Source organism: Diabrotica undecimpunctata, chromosome 3 (assembly GCF_040954645.1).
Source record: "Diabrotica undecimpunctata isolate CICGRU chromosome 3, icDiaUnde3, whole genome shotgun sequence".
NCBI lineage: Eukaryota > Metazoa > Arthropoda > Insecta > Coleoptera > Chrysomelidae > Diabrotica > Diabrotica undecimpunctata.
This window is the reverse complement of record NC_092805.1, coordinates 18,592,686-18,611,122: the sequence shown is the minus strand read 5'-3', so window position 1 is coordinate 18,611,122 and position 18,437 is coordinate 18,592,686. Positions and strand designations below refer to the sequence as shown.

Here is an 18,437-nt window from a genome sequence, read left to right as displayed (position 1 = left end):
CAAAAAATACATATTCAAAAGTGATGCAGCAACCATGTCTATTGCTCACTGATAGATTATCATCAGTACTCGTTTTTAATCAATCCATTCTATGGTCTCTATATTATCCAACATACAAAATTAAGAAAATCATTTACAAATAAAATGTCTTACCTGTTTCATAGTCATAAGCAATTCTTCTTTTACTAGGCCAATGCATCTCGCTTCTGGCTCGCCTGTTCCTTCTTTCATATTGCTGAAGATCTTCAATGGCTGCGTAGTTTTCTTGATCGCTGAATATGGAATCGAATCTTTCTTCTCTAATATTTGACATAATGGGAGCAGGAGCTGAAAAATGACTTATTGTAGCCATCGCGGAATCTAAAATATTATTACCATTAAAAGTAGTTTTAGTTTTAGTTAGTTAGTTAGTAGTTTTAAAAAGACACCTTTTTAATTTCACACACCATCATCCTGCATAATTAAATTCGGCAATAAAACCTTACTCACAATATCTGAAAATTTAACACATGTGGACCATAAAAATAAGGAAAGTCAAAACAGCTTTAAGAAAAAATGGCTATACGTCTATGATTAAAAAGGCACATAAATCCTGAAACAAAAGTAAAGATCCAGAAAACGAAAAAAAAACAATGGGAAAAACTATCCTCCCATATATAAAGGGCACGACAGACAAAGTCAGTAAAGTTAAAAAAAAAAAATATATAGACTATATTTCACACCGACAGGAAAATGGCAATCATATTACCATCAGCATAAACAAAAGTTGCATTGGAAAATAAAGGAGTATATAGGATCCCGTGTGAAGACTGCGATAAATCGAACGTTGGACAGACAAATCAAAGAATACAAGTTAGACGAGAAGAACATCGAAATGCCATCGCAAGAAAAGAGAAAACATCATCCTAGCACATGACATAAACACAGGACATAAAATAAACTTGGATGGAACGACGTTGATAGTCAACGTCGAAAATAGGACCAAATGTGTAATTAGGTAAGCAATGGAGATCGAAAAACATCCAAAAAACTAAAAACTGATAAATATTTGGAAATATGGCACCTTAAGAAAATATATCTGGAAAATTGAACGAGTATTAGACATATTTCAATAAATAATACTTTAAAAAATTTACTCAATTATCAATAACAAATCACTTGTGGCCTAATCCCATATAATTGCAATATAAATTATTCAGTAAGAAATCACTTTTTATATGGAGAGTATAAATGCAATATAAACTATTCAGTAGGAAATCACTTTTTATATGGAGAGTTCAAGTTAATTAAATAAAATAACTGATCGCTTATAATATTGTTTTTGTCAACTTCGCATATATTTTAAAAACAATATATTAATTATTAACTTACTTGTTCTACTCCTTCTTCCAGGTACATAATCAAACGAACTCGTTGGTTCAGCAAATTCCCCTGAACTTCCACTAGGTACACTCTGACTAGAACTCAGTTCCATTGAATCGAGGTGTTCCCGGATGTAAGCATAATTTTCCAAATCCCATGGATCAATGTAGGGTTCTTTTTCCATCAACGACTCATCTGTTTCATTATCTAAAGGAGACCAGTAGTATGAATCTCCAGGCATATTTTTTCTGAAACCAAAAGGAATATATTTTAGATTGTAAATAAATAATATAAATAATAAATAATTTTTAAGTATTTATTAATTTTAAATAAATAATAGATACACAATAAAAGCACCAAAAAAGCTTTTAGATAGTTTAGAGCAGGCTTGAAAGGTAGTTGAGTAAGCAAAATATGAGGACAAGCACGTATGGTCGGGTTCTTATAAGGAAGATTTCAAATTACAGAGACAACTATGTTATCAGAACCTATGTTATTTAGTAGTTGAGTAAGCAAAATATTAGGACAGGCAAATATGGTCGGATTCTCATCAGTTTTCTAATTCGTCCTCTCCTTCTTCTTATTTTTATGTAGACATGATTCTGTTTGTTTTTTAATGTGTTTCCAGTAAGTTTTCGTTCCATCGTATTTGTGATCTTCACACTGATCGTCTTCCAATTGGGGAACCGTCTCACGCCGTTTTTACTACTCTATTTGTTGCCATTCCGATTATAAGTAAGATATCAAATTACAGAAAAACTATGTTATGAGAACCTATGTTAATCTCTTTCCTTCATATCTCACCCAATAAAACAGGTTAAGGTTGGAAGACCTCGTTAAGTCATGACATAAACTGACGGTGAATTCAAAAGCAAGTGTTTCATGAACAAAAAAACGTTTCTCAGTCTTTAACTATCATTAGCAGTGCCATGAAATTTGATCGGCTTTGAAACTGCTGCTCTGAAAAGATTTGTGGTTGTTCTGTTGAACCACGTAAGTAGATTTTTTAGCTAAGAAATAGATCCATCTTTCGTTGTTACTCATGATATGACCAAGGTATTCGATTTTGGCTGTTTATGTTCTGGTTAACAACTCTTTTCCTTTTTACATTCTTAATAAAACGCTCTGGTTAGTAACATGGTCGGTATAGGATATCTTCGTATAAAGCCGACAATAAAGCCACATTTCGAAAGCCTCAATTTTCTTGCAGGTAGCGTCTGTGAGAATTCACTACTCAACTGCGTACAACGGTATAGGAAAGGAAAGATATAACATCGTAGTAACCTGATTTTTATGGGTACTGATAAATTATGGCATTTAAATAAATAGCTTAGCCATTTTTTTAATGCAGGTCTTGCCTTCCCTATCCTACATTTTATTTCTAGGGAATAATTGGCTTAACTAAAAATTAATTCTATTCCAGATATAGTGTGTCTATTCCAGATAGAGATGTTCGTCTTTCCCGTGTTCTTCTTGTAATATACATTTTGTGTGCTTCATTTCTTTCCTCTATTGCTTGTCTGCACTCGTCATCGAACCATGCTCCTCTTCTCACCTTTTTCTTGTTTCCCAGGGTAGACGCTGTCGCTGTCAGTACTGCTGTTTTGATATTATTCCATTTGCCTTCTATGAAGTGCAGTTCTAGCGTCCTTTACTCATTTGCGACTTCTTCTTTGAACTTCTATTTACATTCCTGAATCTTCAGTTTTTCCAGGTCCAGTTTGTTTGCTCGTTGTTGTCTTTCGTTTCTTTCTTTGTTAACTATGCATCTAAATTTGGTTTGGATTAAAAGATGGTCTAATCCACGGTATACTCCTCGTCGTGTTTTCACATCTGAGATAATACTGGTTGTCCTTTTGTCTATCAGAACATGGTCGATTTGATTGGTTGTTGTTCCACCTGATAACATCCATGCTATTTTGTGTATGTCCTTATGTGGGAAGCATGTGGAACTTACAACCATGTTTTTACTGGTTGTAAAATTCATTAAAAACTTCACATTCTCGTTTGTTTCATAGTGCAGTGGGTGTTTCCTGTTGTGCCATAGAACTGTGGCTCTTTGCCTATTTTAGCATTTATATCACCCATTATAATCTTGGTAAAAGCTTTCCTTTGTATGTTGTTCTTGTTCTTCTGTTTTGCAGTGAATGTTAATCATTGTTAGTTTAAAGAAGTGGGTGCAAATTCTTAACTTGCATATCCTTTCACTGACTGACAGGAAGTCTATGATTTTTGACCTAAAATCATTATCCACCACAAATGCAACTCCACATTCTTGGCTTCCTTTTTTCTTCCCACTATATAGAATTGTGTGCGTTTTAGTGTCCCTGACACCTTACTCCAGCCATCTTGTCTCCTGAAGAGCAGTAATCATGAGCTTATATCTTTTTAGTTCTTGCAGAAGTGCGGTTTGAGCTCCTGGTTTATTTAGTGTCCTTACATTCCAGTTTCCAAATATATAGTCCATGTTTCGTAGCTTGAGTCGTTTCCGAAAGTTCCGTCCTGTATTACGAGACAAATGTTCAGTTTTCGTAACATTGTGTTTTTTCCGGGAGTGGTTTGTCAGCCCACTGCCCAACCTTCGTTCTTTACCCGGGCTTAGGAACGGCAGTGGTGACTCCGGAGCTACTCGATCCACCCATTTGTCACCACAAGTGGGTTCCAAAATGATATTACCTAAAATTGCTACTTCTGTCGCTTCATTGCTAACATATTTTTAACACTCCTTTTTTTGCTCAGCTACCGATCTCGCTTCATAAAATTTCGTAACTTGTTTTAATACATATGAGTGATGAAACTGCTTATCTTGATGAAGTTGATTAAATATTTTGCTGTTCTCCTTGCACATTTTTAATTTTTAATAAAATTTAACCCATTTTGCGATAGAATGGACGATTTTGAAAGAATTTAAAAAATATTTGATATCGCTGTTAAACGCTACCAAAAACAGTTCAAACAACTACTTTTTGCAATTTTTTTTCAATAAAGTTTATGACGTGATGGAAAAAAATTGTCATTAATACTAGCAAAACATGTGTTACTTTTAGTTTTAAAGAGGTCAATACTTTAAAAAAATTGATACTTTTTCATAAGAACAGACTTAATATGAGGATTGATTCCTGAATTTTCCATCGAAATAACTGTCTAATGATGTGCCACACACTTAAAATTTATGCCCTATTTAAAATTAAGGATATATAACGGTTTATACCGTTAAAAAATAACCCCTTTAGAATAAAAATCGACCTGTTTCAGAAACTCCACAAAATCCAATGAATATTGCCGAAAATCAGGGCCAAATATTTATTGAAGATCCCTCTATCAATAACCGAAAATAACGTAAGGTTTATATATAATCCGGTAGTTCGTAATTATGCAAAACAATTTAAACTCAAAATAAAAAGTAAACTGTATGAGCAAAACAATTTAACAAAAACAATAAAACGATTTGTTATTATTTATGCAATTCGCGTTTATGACTGGTAATGCCCTGGGAACACGGTTAATAACAACATGTGAATTGTTGAAAAGGTGGTTAAAAAACTCTCACGATAACATTTAAATACAATTCATAAAATTGTCTTAGTTGCGCTTGTATTATGTAACACACATAATTTGTTTTCTTCAACAAAGTATCTTTTAATAGAGAGTTGTGTCAGATTGTAGGAAAAAGTAAACTACTTGGATTCTTTTACACTTCCGTAGGAGTCGGTATTAGAAATTTTGTCAGAAATACATAATTTGGAATAAAGTAAATTAACAAATCAATCAATTTTACAAAAACTGTCAATAAAATTCAACGCCAAATCATATAGATTTAATTCAGGAATCATATTAAACCATTATATGCAAGCGTCCTATTTATAGGACACTGAAACTTCTATTGTTTTCAACCCTTAAAGTTTGTTTAAATTTAAACAAAAAATGTTCATATCTAGTTTAGGCTGTAGGAAATTGAATTATAATTGTTGACATATATTACCAATATACTAAAAGTTTTTTAGACCACTAGTCTCAAACATAACCTAAAAAAAATTTAAACGTGTTTTATCTTTTTTTGACAATATCCTTGATTCTACTCATGGTAGAAACTTATTGTTTTTTTTTAAATTGGTAGGATATTTTATTGTCTACATCATGGTATTTTTTTACATTATTTTTGGCGGGAAGTTCAAAATTCGTTTAAAAAAAACTGTCTCAAATGCCACCTCAAAAAATATGTATATTATTGGTTAAGTGTTTAACTATTTTTATAGTTTTTTTCAGTTTTTATAGGTTGGACATCATGGTCACAATAACGAAAAATCAATTTTTATATAGCTAGTTAAGGTGGTAAAATTCCCCCTGCTATATTCCAAAAATAAAAATACCATGCTGTTCTAAACCAAAAAGTTCTGGACCAAAAAAAATTTTAAATCGCTAGACCCAAACATAACCTCAAAAAAAAATTAAAATGTATTTTAAATTTTTTAAAACATATATTATTAAAATAATTTAAAGATATCTGAGTCCATTTACGAATGTTTTTTAACCAAGAAACCTGTTTTCTGCCTACAATGCCTCTTTCATTCCTACAAGAACGCATATCGATAACATTAAAAATAATATACGTAAATAAATTTTGCTTTTGTGTTAATATTTTTTACAGCTATTACAACAGAAACACGATTCGTTGAATATGCACAAAAAATTAAAGAAGCTGCAGGCTTAAACAAGCCTAGAAGAGTTGGATGTTTGGCAGACAACCAAGGTAATCCACTACTAAGTGTGACAGGGAGACTAGACACTTGGAAGAAATATGTGGAAGTAACATTTGTAGATGAAAGGCAGATTGCCATTGAAAACATAGAACATAAAACATAGAAACAGGACCCCCGATTACCATTGAAGAAGTCACGGCAGCTATTAGAAAAACTAAAGATGGTAAAGCTGTAGGGTCTGACAAATTTTATACACAATTCCTAAAACTTATGGACGAACAAGGAATAAAATGGATAACGTTTATATTTAACAAAATATGTATAACTGGAAATATTGAAACATGCGAAGACTACAGAATAATTAGCCTAATGAGCCACTTACTTAAAACGTTTTTAAAAGTGATACAAAACAGAATATATAAAAAATGTGAAGTGTCATGGACACAATTTGGATTCCGCGATACCTTAGGCACCCGAGAAGCTCTATTCGCTATACAAGTGATTATCCAGAGGTACACGGATGTCAACTGTGATGTATATATTTATTTTATCGACTACAAAAAGGCATTTGATAGAGTAAAACATGACAAGCTCATATCCATTTTGAAAGAAGCGGGCTTGGATGATAGAGACTTGCGAATTATATATAATTTATATTACAACCAAACTGCCAACATTAAAGTGGATGATCAATTGACAGAGACAATCTCCATAGATAGAGGAGTGAGACAAGGATGCATTCTGTCTCCAGTGCTATTTAATATGTACTCGGAGCGTATCTTCGAGCAAGCACTGGGACAACTACAGGAAGGCCTCTTTGTTAACGGAGTGTGTCTAAACAACATTAGATATGCTGACGTCGAAGTAGTTTTTGCAGATAGCCTAGATGGTTTACAAGCAATAATGTCGAGAATATCAGATATAAGTCGAGAATATGGGCTGGATCTCAATACGAACAAAACAAAGTACATGGTAGTTAGTAAGCGCGAAATATTAAATACACATCTTTTGGTAAACCAACAGCCAATTGACAAGGTAAACAGATACACATATCTTGGTACTAACATAAACAGTCAATGGGACCACACTACTGAAATAAAACAACGCATAGGGAAAGCAAGATCAGCGTTCGTAAAGATGAAGTCTCTTTTCAGAAGTCACGATTTACCACTTAGTACCAAAATCTCTATCATCAGATGCTATGTATTTTCTACATTATTATACGAAGCAGAGGCATGGACGTTCTCCGAAGCTTAATATTGTTCTGAAGCTATTTTCTTGTGGCATTTTAAAGTAATTACTATTTAAATAAGAACAAGCCACAATTAAAGGTTAAAGTAAGTTTATTGACGTTTCAATTTCCACTTCGGAAATCGTTCTCAAAATACAAACATTTTTGTAGTTCTCAAAATACTAATGATTGCATGTAGAGAACGATTGCCGAAGTGGAAATTATAACGTCAATAAACTTACTTTAAGCTTTATTTGTGGCTGATTCCCATTAAATAGTAATTTCTCCGAAGCTTCTTTAGGAAAGCTCGAGGCCTTCGAGATGTGGATAGAATGGGCAAGGAATGCAAGATCACTAACACAATCAAAGAGCGTAAATTAGAATATCTTGGCAATGTTATGAGAAATGAACACATATATGGCTTATTGCAACTCATTCTTCAGGGCAAGTTATTTGAAAAGAGAGGACCAGAGAGAAGAAGAATATCTTGGCTTCAAAACCTAAGGAAGTGGTTCAATAAGTCTACAACCGGACTAATTCGAATAGCTGCAAGTAAAGTTAGGACAGCTATGTTGATAGCCAACATCCGGAACCGATAGGCACCCTAAGAAGAAGAAGTTTATATTTTCAAAATTTTCAACACATATTTTAACTTCTTGTAATTTTAAAAAATAGTAAATCCTCCACTTAATTTGTACACTCTTGTGTACTAAGTTTTTACTAAAATTTATAGTATCTGGTTGACTAACTCCGTTGTCCGTATCTAAGGCTCTAAATCTACAAAATCAACACAGATAAATTTCTTAAATGTACTTTCCCAAGATGGTTATTCAGTGGACGTGTAAAAGGTATCCGTGTCTTGCATAATTTGTATTAAGAAGAAAATATCTGTTTCAATTCCTTAGTATGGTATTTCGTATCAGTGAAATTGTTAGAATTAATCGCGAAAATCAAGAATATAATTAACTTTTCACTATTTGCTTTATAAAGAGTTTTAAAAATTACTTATAATAAATGTATTTTTGTAATTTCAGAGCCACATAGATAATAAATCAATATTATTTGTGAATTTTTTCATTTCATTTTTATTTAAATCCATTATCATAATCATCATTCTAGCTTTACAACATTGCGTGGATTCTAGCTTCCTCAATAATTTCTCTCCAGCCGTTTTTATCCATCGCCTTCCACGCCAAGTAAGTATTCCCATATTTCTCATTACATGTCTTCATCGATGTTATCAAGGAGTCTTGTTCTGGGTACAGTAGTGCAAAGAACTGGGAGCTCAGGAGACTCACAGCCAGGAAGTCCTGAAGAAGACATTAGAGAGGATGTCGAAAGCTTGGACTAGTGAAAAACGATGTGGTTTAACCCTGAAGACAAGTGAGTTTGATATTAATTTTTGTAATAATATAAATATCTTGGCTTTAGGTTTAATTGTAGTAACCGCGGAAACCTTTCCGCAATAAATATCCGCGGCCAGGTAAATGAAAATTACTAAGCTCTCGGGAAAAATCGCATTGAGAATTTAAAACTCGACGTTTTGGCACCCACTTATCAAGAGAGATATGGTTCTGTTCAAGTTCGGGGTCTCACCTGCCTACTCCTCTCACTCGTGACGTACCACTATCTTGTTCTGTAGAAATACAAGAACCGCCAAACGGCACTGAGGTCTCAATCTGCCTACTCCTCAGTATCGAGTGACTGGCATAAAATATAATCAATAAGTAAATTAAAAAAAAAAAACATAATTTAAAGATTGTTTTGAGTGTTGCAAAAGATCTAATATTGACTGATTTGTTTTATAAAAGTAATTTCAACATGATTATCCTATTTTTTATGTAAATGTAATTAATATAACCTAGCTGGTGTAATTATTTAATAGAATATGATATTAAAAAAGGCAATATTAAATAAATTTGTCCGTAAAATTACTAATTTTTAAATATAAATTTTCCTAATTTCATTTTGGTGGTATCAATTCCGGGAATATTATAAAAAACAGATATCAAAATTCTTAACTCATCAAGGTAACATTTGGCTTCATAAACAGCTTTAGTTGGACATTTTTAACATGTAGGTGTAAATGTTACTCAAGTCATTGATGTCAATTTTCTTATTCATTGGTGTTTTGGTGTTATTAATACCTAACATTTCCAAAACCCTTTTATTCTCTCCCCATCCAATATTTTCACCTTATTAAAATTGATAATAGGTTCAGCAGTCATATAATGTTCATCTAAAGCACAAGAATTTTTATGCAACCTGCAATCACTCTTCTGAGAGAATATTCTTCCTTTTAAATTTCTCGAAGTTTGCCCAACATATACATTACTATATTCACCACACGGCATAGAATAGATTATTTTAGATTTTTCGAATTTTGTTAGTGGTGATTTTACCTTATAAATATATATATTACTGGATTTCTGCTACTACTTGAAGTCTCCAATATAGTTACTATTTTCTACAGTAAAACAGCAGATGACATTGTTACAATTCTTGAATCGTTTCTTAACTAGTATAAAATAACGTAATAATAATCCTATAAATACCTTTTAAAAAGGTAGTTATATTGCTGTTTTTATTTGTAATTTAAGTATCTGTTGGTGTGTGTTGGTTTTCTGTATATTCTGGTTTCATATCCAGTATAATATACATATTTCGAAAAGGTAGTGAATCATTACCCAATTTTTTTTATAATATTTAAACGTTTTAAAAATGCAGAAAAAATTGTCTATTAATATAATCTTTATTAACGTTTATTTTAAAACTAATATTTATTCTTTAACGCAAATGTTATGTTAGTAAATTACGAAAAACTCGATTTATCGTGATTGATCGAGTTTCTATGAAAATAACGTTCTCGTGCAGATCAGTTCTCATTTCGAAAGTGGATCATGGCAAAAGATACATGTACTTGTTCGTCTGCATTGAAAAAGGCAATGCAATGCCAGTAAACGCAATGAAAAAACTTATATTTGCAGACGATTGTTTCTTTTATTTAACAATTAACACCAAGATGGTTGAAATCGGGTCATAGAATGGAAAAATGTAGTAAATTGATCAAGATTATAAATATATAGCATTTAATGTAAGCATTTAATATAATCAATTAAGAGAGAAAAATGAAATTGAATACTAATATATATACATATATACATATAGAAATCAGAAAATATCAGAGTAAAATAACATTCCAATCTATTTTTAATTTTTATATTTAACAATTTACAATATGCCATTATCTAACAAACTGAAATCGTTTTGAAATGCACTTTTCCTTCTATATGAAGACACAAAATATTGAAGAAAAATAAACATATACCATATATTTTCTGATGTTCAGTTCTACATATATTTTTGATAAAAACATATTTTTGGTGACAACGGGCTAGGAATTTAAAATCAGTTGTTCAAATTTAATTTCAAAACCAAATACTAAACTTAAAATCAATGGTGTGAAGGTATGTAGAGGTATGGATTATGAAAGTGACTTTTTTGATCACCTGAAAAATTTTACCTTGGATTTCCTTGAAGACACATTGATTTTCTTAAAATTTTAACAGTAGCTAGGGAATACCTGAACAAGCAAAATATACCCTATACCGATGTATGCTTTTCCCCTGCGGGTGAATACCAGCCCGACTCGGAGGTGAAAATTTTTATATCAAAAATAACCCCACAAGTGGATAGAGGGACACATTTTAAACAAAAATGTTCTGTAGATTTTTTTTATTGTATATTTTTTAAATTTCTTTTTTTTAAACAATTAATTTAAGACAATTTTTAAAATTGTCTTTTTCTAATACTTTTGATCATAGTTTATTAAACATTAGTACATTTTAATAATTAGTATTATCAGTATATCAATAATTAGTACATTCAGTAATAAAAAATAAATAGTTGTGGCTAAAAAAACGAGACGAATCTGTGATAGTGTCAAAGTAATTAATTTAATTTGTTAGTACTTATTTATAAGGGTTAAATAAAGGGTTATAAAATAACACTAACAACATATTGGAAGTCGTTATTCTATTATTTTCTGCATATATGTATGGTCAGAGGTAAACGACTCTTTTCGGTTGTCTTAGTGATTTCTAAAGAACGACAATTCTAATTTTAAACTAATCAATCGCTAGTGTTTGATTTATTTAAATGGTATATAGTTATTTTTCATTAAACAGCTCGTTTCTCTTAAAAACCAACGTTCATATTGAGGAGTTCGTTGATCCCATGTCTTCGACATCATGACATCATTGAATTGTTATTTTTGGTAAGTCTTCTTCCAGTTGTTTATAATGTGATGATTTAAATGCTACACGTGTGCGTGAGTTTTATTAAGAAACACTAAAAATATTTAGAGGGCATACCCACATGCATATTTAACACTTGGTATGGCTTTAAGTAAGGTATTTTGTACCAGTAATTTACAATCTAGTGTTCGATTAAGAATAACCTACTGACTTTGATTTCGCTACATTTTACCACAGAACAGTTAAATTATATTAAATCATTCTACAGCAACATATTTTTACAATATGTCCAACTTATTAAATACAGATATTATGACGCTGAAAATTGTTTGGTCTAGGATGAAAAGAAGGACCTTTCCTAGACTGTAAGTCTTAGTAGTTAGACAATTATTTCGTATTTTTCTATTCTGTAAATCTTAGAAAATGTTTAATGGTTATGACTGTTTATAATGTTCATAAAGAGTCCTTATTAATTACTCTTTCGATTTTGGTTCTCCAACTTTCTCTATTTTGGATTGTGTGTACTGCACCTCGGTAGTTTGAATCTCGAAGTCTCTGTTTTTTTATTGTTTCTGTCCATCTCGTTGGTGGTGGCCTTCTCGGATTTTCCTAGATCATCACCTCTATATTGTCGCCACGAGTGATATTCCAAATAAAAATATTATTCTTCTAAATACGATACTAAAAAGATGCTACGATTTTAGTTCTTAGTTTCTGGATTTTACATTTTAGTTTATTCTTCCAGTTGTCCAAGGCATTTCCTCAATTCTTTTTTTTTTAAGTGCCATCCTCATTAAAAAGGTTGGCTATCATTACGGCTATCTTCATCTTTGATACTAAGCCTCTTTAAACTGCTTAACAGAGTACCACTGTCTCAAATTATTTAGCCAGGATATACGTTGTCTTTCTATGCTTCTTTTGCGCAATATCTTTGTCTATATAATGATCTGCAGCAACACATCTCTCTCCCCTTATAACATGGCCCAGATGCTGCTATTTCCTTTTTTACATCCATGGAATAAAACCGAAAATACATAAAAGTATTCGTACGTTAGTATTAGTACTTAGAGTTGCAGCCTCAGATCATTGCTGGAAAGTATTTTTCTCAAAATATTAAATGTTGATCGGGCTTTTCCTATTCTTGATTTGATTTTTTGCGCATTATCATTGTTTTCGGTTATGACTGCTCCCACGTATTACATAACATCATCTTTTAGCTTTTAGTAAGCTTAGATTTTATAGACAACTATACAAAGAAGAACAATGTAACCGGAGTGGATCATTACCAAAGATAATCAATCAGGGATCTGAAATTTTACCGGACGTAACACCCAATGAAGTTCGAAGGTCAGTGCAAGAAATAAAAACCAATAAGTCCCCCGGAGGCGATGAAATAGTGGCAGATGCCTTAAAAGTGGCTGGAAAAAGATTATGGCAGGTCCTTGCCAAACAAGGATCACCGGACACCGTAAATCAACAAAAAATGTTGGAAACCTTGACAGAATGCCGAATTGACTATCGGTATATAAATATAATTAAACACATATACCAAAACGCAACAGCCAGTGTTAGAGTGGGTGATCGTCAAACCCAGAAATTCCCGATACAACGTGGAGTACGCCAGGGGGACACCATATCGCCGAAACTGTTCACTACGCTTTTGGAATATGTATGTAAAAGGGCAAAACTGACCGTTAAGGGCATAAACATAAATGGAGAAAAGCTTAGCCATCTAAGATTTGCAGATGATGTTGTACTAATAGCTGATAGGATAGATGTAGCCAAAGAACTTTTAAATCAGCTCTACCTTTCCTCGCTAGAAGGGGGATTGAAAATAAATATATCTAAAACCCAGATGATGACAAATCTTGTAGTCAGCGAAGATATATGCGTAGGAACAACATCCATAGACCAGGTAATGGCCTATAAATACCTAGGTCATGAGATTCGCATAGGAAAAATAAACCAAACCGTTGAGCTTCTCCGTCGTATAAGACTGACTTGGGCAGCCTTCGGCAAGCTGAACCATATTTTCAAATCGTCTGATATACCAATATGCCTTAAAAGAAAAACGTTTAATCAGTGTGTTTTGCCAGTGTTAACTTACGGTGCGGAAACGTTGACCATGACAAGGAGAACAGTTCAAAAGATCCGTGTGTGTCAAAGGGCGATGGAGCGTGCTATGTTAGACGTTTCACTACGAGACAAGATCCCAAATCGCCAGCTACGACAAAGAACAGGAGTGGCTGATGCAGTAGAGAGAGAAGCAACACTGAAATGGAACTGGGTGGGTCACGTGGCTCGAATGACAGATAATAGATGGACAAAACGGATACTGGAATGGAGACCAAGAGATGATGCCTACCGAAGCAGAGGTCGTCCACCAACACGTTGGACTGACGATCTAAAACGTTGTCATAGGAATTGGACGCAAGAGGCACAAGATCGAAATAGATGGAAAATTATGAGTTGGATCTATGTCCAGCAGTGGATAAGCGAAGATTGAATGATGATGATGAAGCTTGGATTTAAAGTTTACCTAATTCGCCATCGAAGACTTTAGACTGGCAGTGTAAAGATTATTGTTTAGTGCTTGATAGACCTCATGTAGTACAGTAAATATAGTATCACTGGTGCATTTATTAGATAAAAAGCCGAACTAGCTTTGTGATTAAATGTTGTTTTTACCGAGAAAGGACATAAGTCGGGCTTTTATAAGTCTCTCAATAATTTTAGATAGAATCGGTAGTATGGCGATAGGTTTATAGTTGCAGACATTCGATTTTTTTCCACCCTTATGAAGAGGAATAATAATGGCTGTCTTTAGACACTCTGGAAATATACCCATTTCAAAGGAATCATTAATAAGTGAGACCAGGACTTCCAACACATTTTTTGGGAGATTTAAGACAATTTTTATGGATAGTCCATCAGTACTACAGGAAGATTTGCTTTTGATACTACTGATTATTTGGATCAGTTCAGCTTTATCAACTGATCATAAATAATGAATTCAAGAACTTTTTGAAATTGGGAAGATAGGAAATCGGATCTTTTTGTGGCAAAATAGCTGATGTTATATTTTTATTCATATTAACGAAGTATTCATTTAGATTTTCAGGGTTTGGAAGAGAAAATGTTTGAGCTGTGTTAGTTTTATTTCGAAGATCGTTTATTATGGACCAAGTTACTTTTGCAACATTTTTAGAGCTTCCCAGACGATTTTGATAGTACATTTTTTTAGCTGTTTTGGTAAGTTTTAGATAGGTTCCTCTGTACTTGTAGATATATTCAGTGACAAAGACGTTGGTAGTAAATTTCTTGATTTACAGTAGTGAATACATATTCTTGGCTGATATGCGGATACTTTTGGTAGTCCAGGGTTTGTGATGTTTTGACTTAATTGTAATTAAATGAAATGTCTTATTGAAAATACAGACAAGTCTATCTAAAAATTCACTGAAATTATAGTCCACGTCCATAGAGGGAAAGTGCCACCCAGAAGACAAAAACAGATTTTGGAATTTACGAAAGTTTTGAGCGGAAAAACACCTACCTAAACGTTGAGTCTTCGAGTATGGTTTGTTAAGAGTGTTAAACTTAGTATATACTGCTTCATAATCAGACAGTCCTGCATTAATAATTGTAGAGCGTACATCAAGGGCTGTGAAATCTGAGACAATATAATCAATTATGGTAGCTGTTGTATTAATAATTTTTTAGGAGAATTAACGTGCATTGTGAAACAATAGGATTTGAATATATTGACCAAGTATCATTGGGTCTTAATATATAATTGGGTCATAATAATACATAATATATACCAACACGCTGAAATGGTAGTCACGATGGATAACGGAATGAAAACGAGGCCAATAAAAATCAACCGAGGAGTAAGACAGGGAGACACCATATCTCCAAAACTATTTACTGCCGCACTTGAAGACATCTTTAAATCACTTAATTGGAAACGAAGGGACTGTCGATAAACGGAAAGTATTTAAACCATCTAAGATATGCAGATGACGTAGTACTAATAGCCGACAGCTGGAAAGAACTGAAGACGATGATCGATGAGCTTCATACGGAATCCATAAAAAAAGGACTGAAAATGAATCTGAGTAAAACTAAGCTAATGTCGAATAAAGATGATCAACCGACGATAACCATCCAAGGAACAAAAGTGGAACATGTAGAAGAATACATATATCTGGGTCAGAATATCAAGGTAAACAAAGAAAACCAAACTACCGAAATAAGCAGACGAGTAAGAATGGGATGGGCCGCATTTGGAAAACTCTCATACATACTGAAAGACAAAAAGATACCCCAAAACCTTCGAACCAAAGTGTTCGATTCTTGTATCCTTCCCGTTCTCACTTACAGAGCTCAAACCTGGACATTCACAAAAAAGAACATGGACAAGATTCGAAAAACTCAGCGAGCCATGGAACAACAAATGCTTGGTATCTCACTAATAGATCGGCAAACGAACGAAGCAATCCGGAACAAAACAAAAATAAAGGACGCCGCGAAACAAGCAGCTAAATTAAAATGGAAATGGGCTGGACACAACGAACGTCCCGAAGATGGTAGATGGAACAAAGAAGTCGGAAACTGGCGACCGTACGATGCGAAGAGACCAAGAGGAAGACCTCAAATGCGCTGGAGCGACGATATCAAAAGAGTCGCAGGACCAATGTGGAAACGCCTACTAGCACACAACAGGGATGAATGGCGAGAAATGGGAGAGGCCTTTATTCGACAATTCGGATAGAAAAAGGGCTAAAAAAAAAATCATTGGGTAGCAAAAGCAACAGCGTGATTAATATTGAAGTCACTGCATAGAATTTTTCTGCTTTTATTGGGCAGGTCGTCTAACAAATTTGACAGGTTCTGAAAAAATAGTTTCGTGGAAGAATCAGGTGATCTATAAATGCAAAGAATGTATAGATTAAGATTTGACTGCAGGCAAATGTTGCATCATGCTTCTTTTTAGCAACTTTTCGTGCTTTGGTTTCACATTATGGTAAATTTTTAATGTTGTTTCTTTTACAGCCACATGCATTTTATCTTTGTTACCTTATCCAAGCTATTGGCGGGCTCATCATTAAAATCAATATTTTAACCTTGTTATTAATTCTCAACTTAGGTACTTAAGAATTTTTTTGATTCCTATTCGAGACTGTGTAAGTTCTGTTTAACATTTTGTATCTGTATGTCTGAGAAGAAATGATGAAGAAACTACAAGAAGAATATACCAAGGCTGGCCTAGATGTTAACCTCGCGAAAACAGAGTACCTATCTACAAGTGAAGAAGACATAGAAGATCTACAGATTGATGACAACGTAACAATCAAAGGAAAGGATAAATTCAAATACCTGGGGTTTATAATCACGAAAAAGGCAACAACAGAGGAAGAAATTACACAAAGATTAGGACAAACAAGAACAGCAATCCGACAACTTAACTCAGTATGGTGGGATAGACACCTAAATATGAAGACAAAAACGCAGATTTATAAAACATTAGTGCGAAGTATTATGACATATGGGGCTGAAAATTGGATCATAAACAAGAAAAACAGCAGTAAGATAGTAGCAACAAAGATGGAATGCCTGCGAATATGCTGCAGAGTAACAAGAATGGATAGGAGAAGTAATGACGAAATAAAGCAAAGAACATCAATAGAAACAGACATACTAACATATATAGAACAAAAAAGATTAAAGTGGTATGGACATGTAAGAAGAACTAGCGACAGCAGATGGATAAAGAGAATAACCGACTGGAGCCCCATAGGAAGGAGGAAAAGAGGACGACCCCGAAAATCCTGGAGGAACAGAGAGAGATGGAAACGGTTGAGCGAGGGAAGGCAGTGAATACTGTAGAATCCCTAAATATATATATACATATATGTCTGAGCGAATTTTTTTTTCTGTGACTTCTTTGTATATCCCCAATACTACATCTTTTAGAAGATGGTGGTTACTAATACTACATTCTCATCACTGTAAACTCTAACGTTCTTTTTTATTCTTTTTAATTTCAATTAGACATAAAATATTTAACACTTATTATCAACTACATTCACTTTTACTTAACCGTAACATAGAAAAGCGTTTAAACCAATTAAGCAATTGGAAGTGTTAATAAAACAATCCATCCTTGAAAAATTGATAATCTTCGGCCCGATAAGTAAAAGTATTACTCGAACGTTATTTGAAATATGTGGTATTGCGTGCAGACTTCTTAAAATGTAAATAAAGAAAGTAATAACAAAGCAAGTGTATTTCTCTTTTATGCGAACTTTCATCTTCTAGCTAGACCCATTGTTATGTAAAGTAATAAAGATCTTAAAGTATCATTTAACACATAATGTGATCCAATTACTTTAGTTTAGTTAGTGCAGTCATTTTAAAAATACGATAAAATGAATGACATAATTCGATGAAGTATTTTTTTAAGAGCTTTTATTATAATTCAAAATTTTATTATTAATATAGATATAGATAATGCCGACGCTAGGATATAAGGTCCCGCCTGCAAATCTAGCATAGGCGCACTTTGTTTTTTTTTTAATTTAATTATATTAATTTAATCTTTTGACAAAATAAATACTATATTGGCAAAGCTCCTAACAACCTAAATTTTATGTAAAATGTTTATTCTTCTACAAATCATTCATTTACGCTCCTAACTGCTGAGACAAAACCTTTAAACAACTTCAAAAAATTGATGGATTCGACCGTTACTTGATGGAAATTCATTTTATGTAACAATAAAACACTGAAAACTTTGTTTTCAAAACTTCCACAAAATTTATTTTAAATTCTTATCACTACAGCTGTTTCGGCTAATTGCCTTTCTCAAGTGATCTGTTTTTG

The 18,437-nt window shown here is 33.1% G+C and overlaps 1 protein-coding gene across 2 annotated transcripts in view; it reads right to left on the bottom strand.

The window, feature by feature from the left end:
• The window catches only part of LOC140436508 (uncharacterized), a 123,617-nt gene that overhangs the window by 60,877 nt on the left and 44,303 nt on the right, over positions 1 to 18,437 (bottom strand). The window contains exons 2-3 of one of the 2 annotated variants that reach the window (XM_072525383.1): positions 1,372 to 1,610; positions 154 to 327 (exon numbers count right to left, since the gene is read on the bottom strand). In XM_072525383.1, the coding sequence (XP_072381484.1) occupies positions 154 to 327; positions 1,372 to 1,603 (406 nt within the window). In that variant the 5' untranslated portion in view covers positions 1,604 to 1,610. Of the gene's footprint in view, positions 1 to 153; positions 361 to 1,371; positions 1,611 to 18,437 lie in introns of both variants that reach the window. The other variant, XM_072525382.1, reaches the window with a different exon arrangement.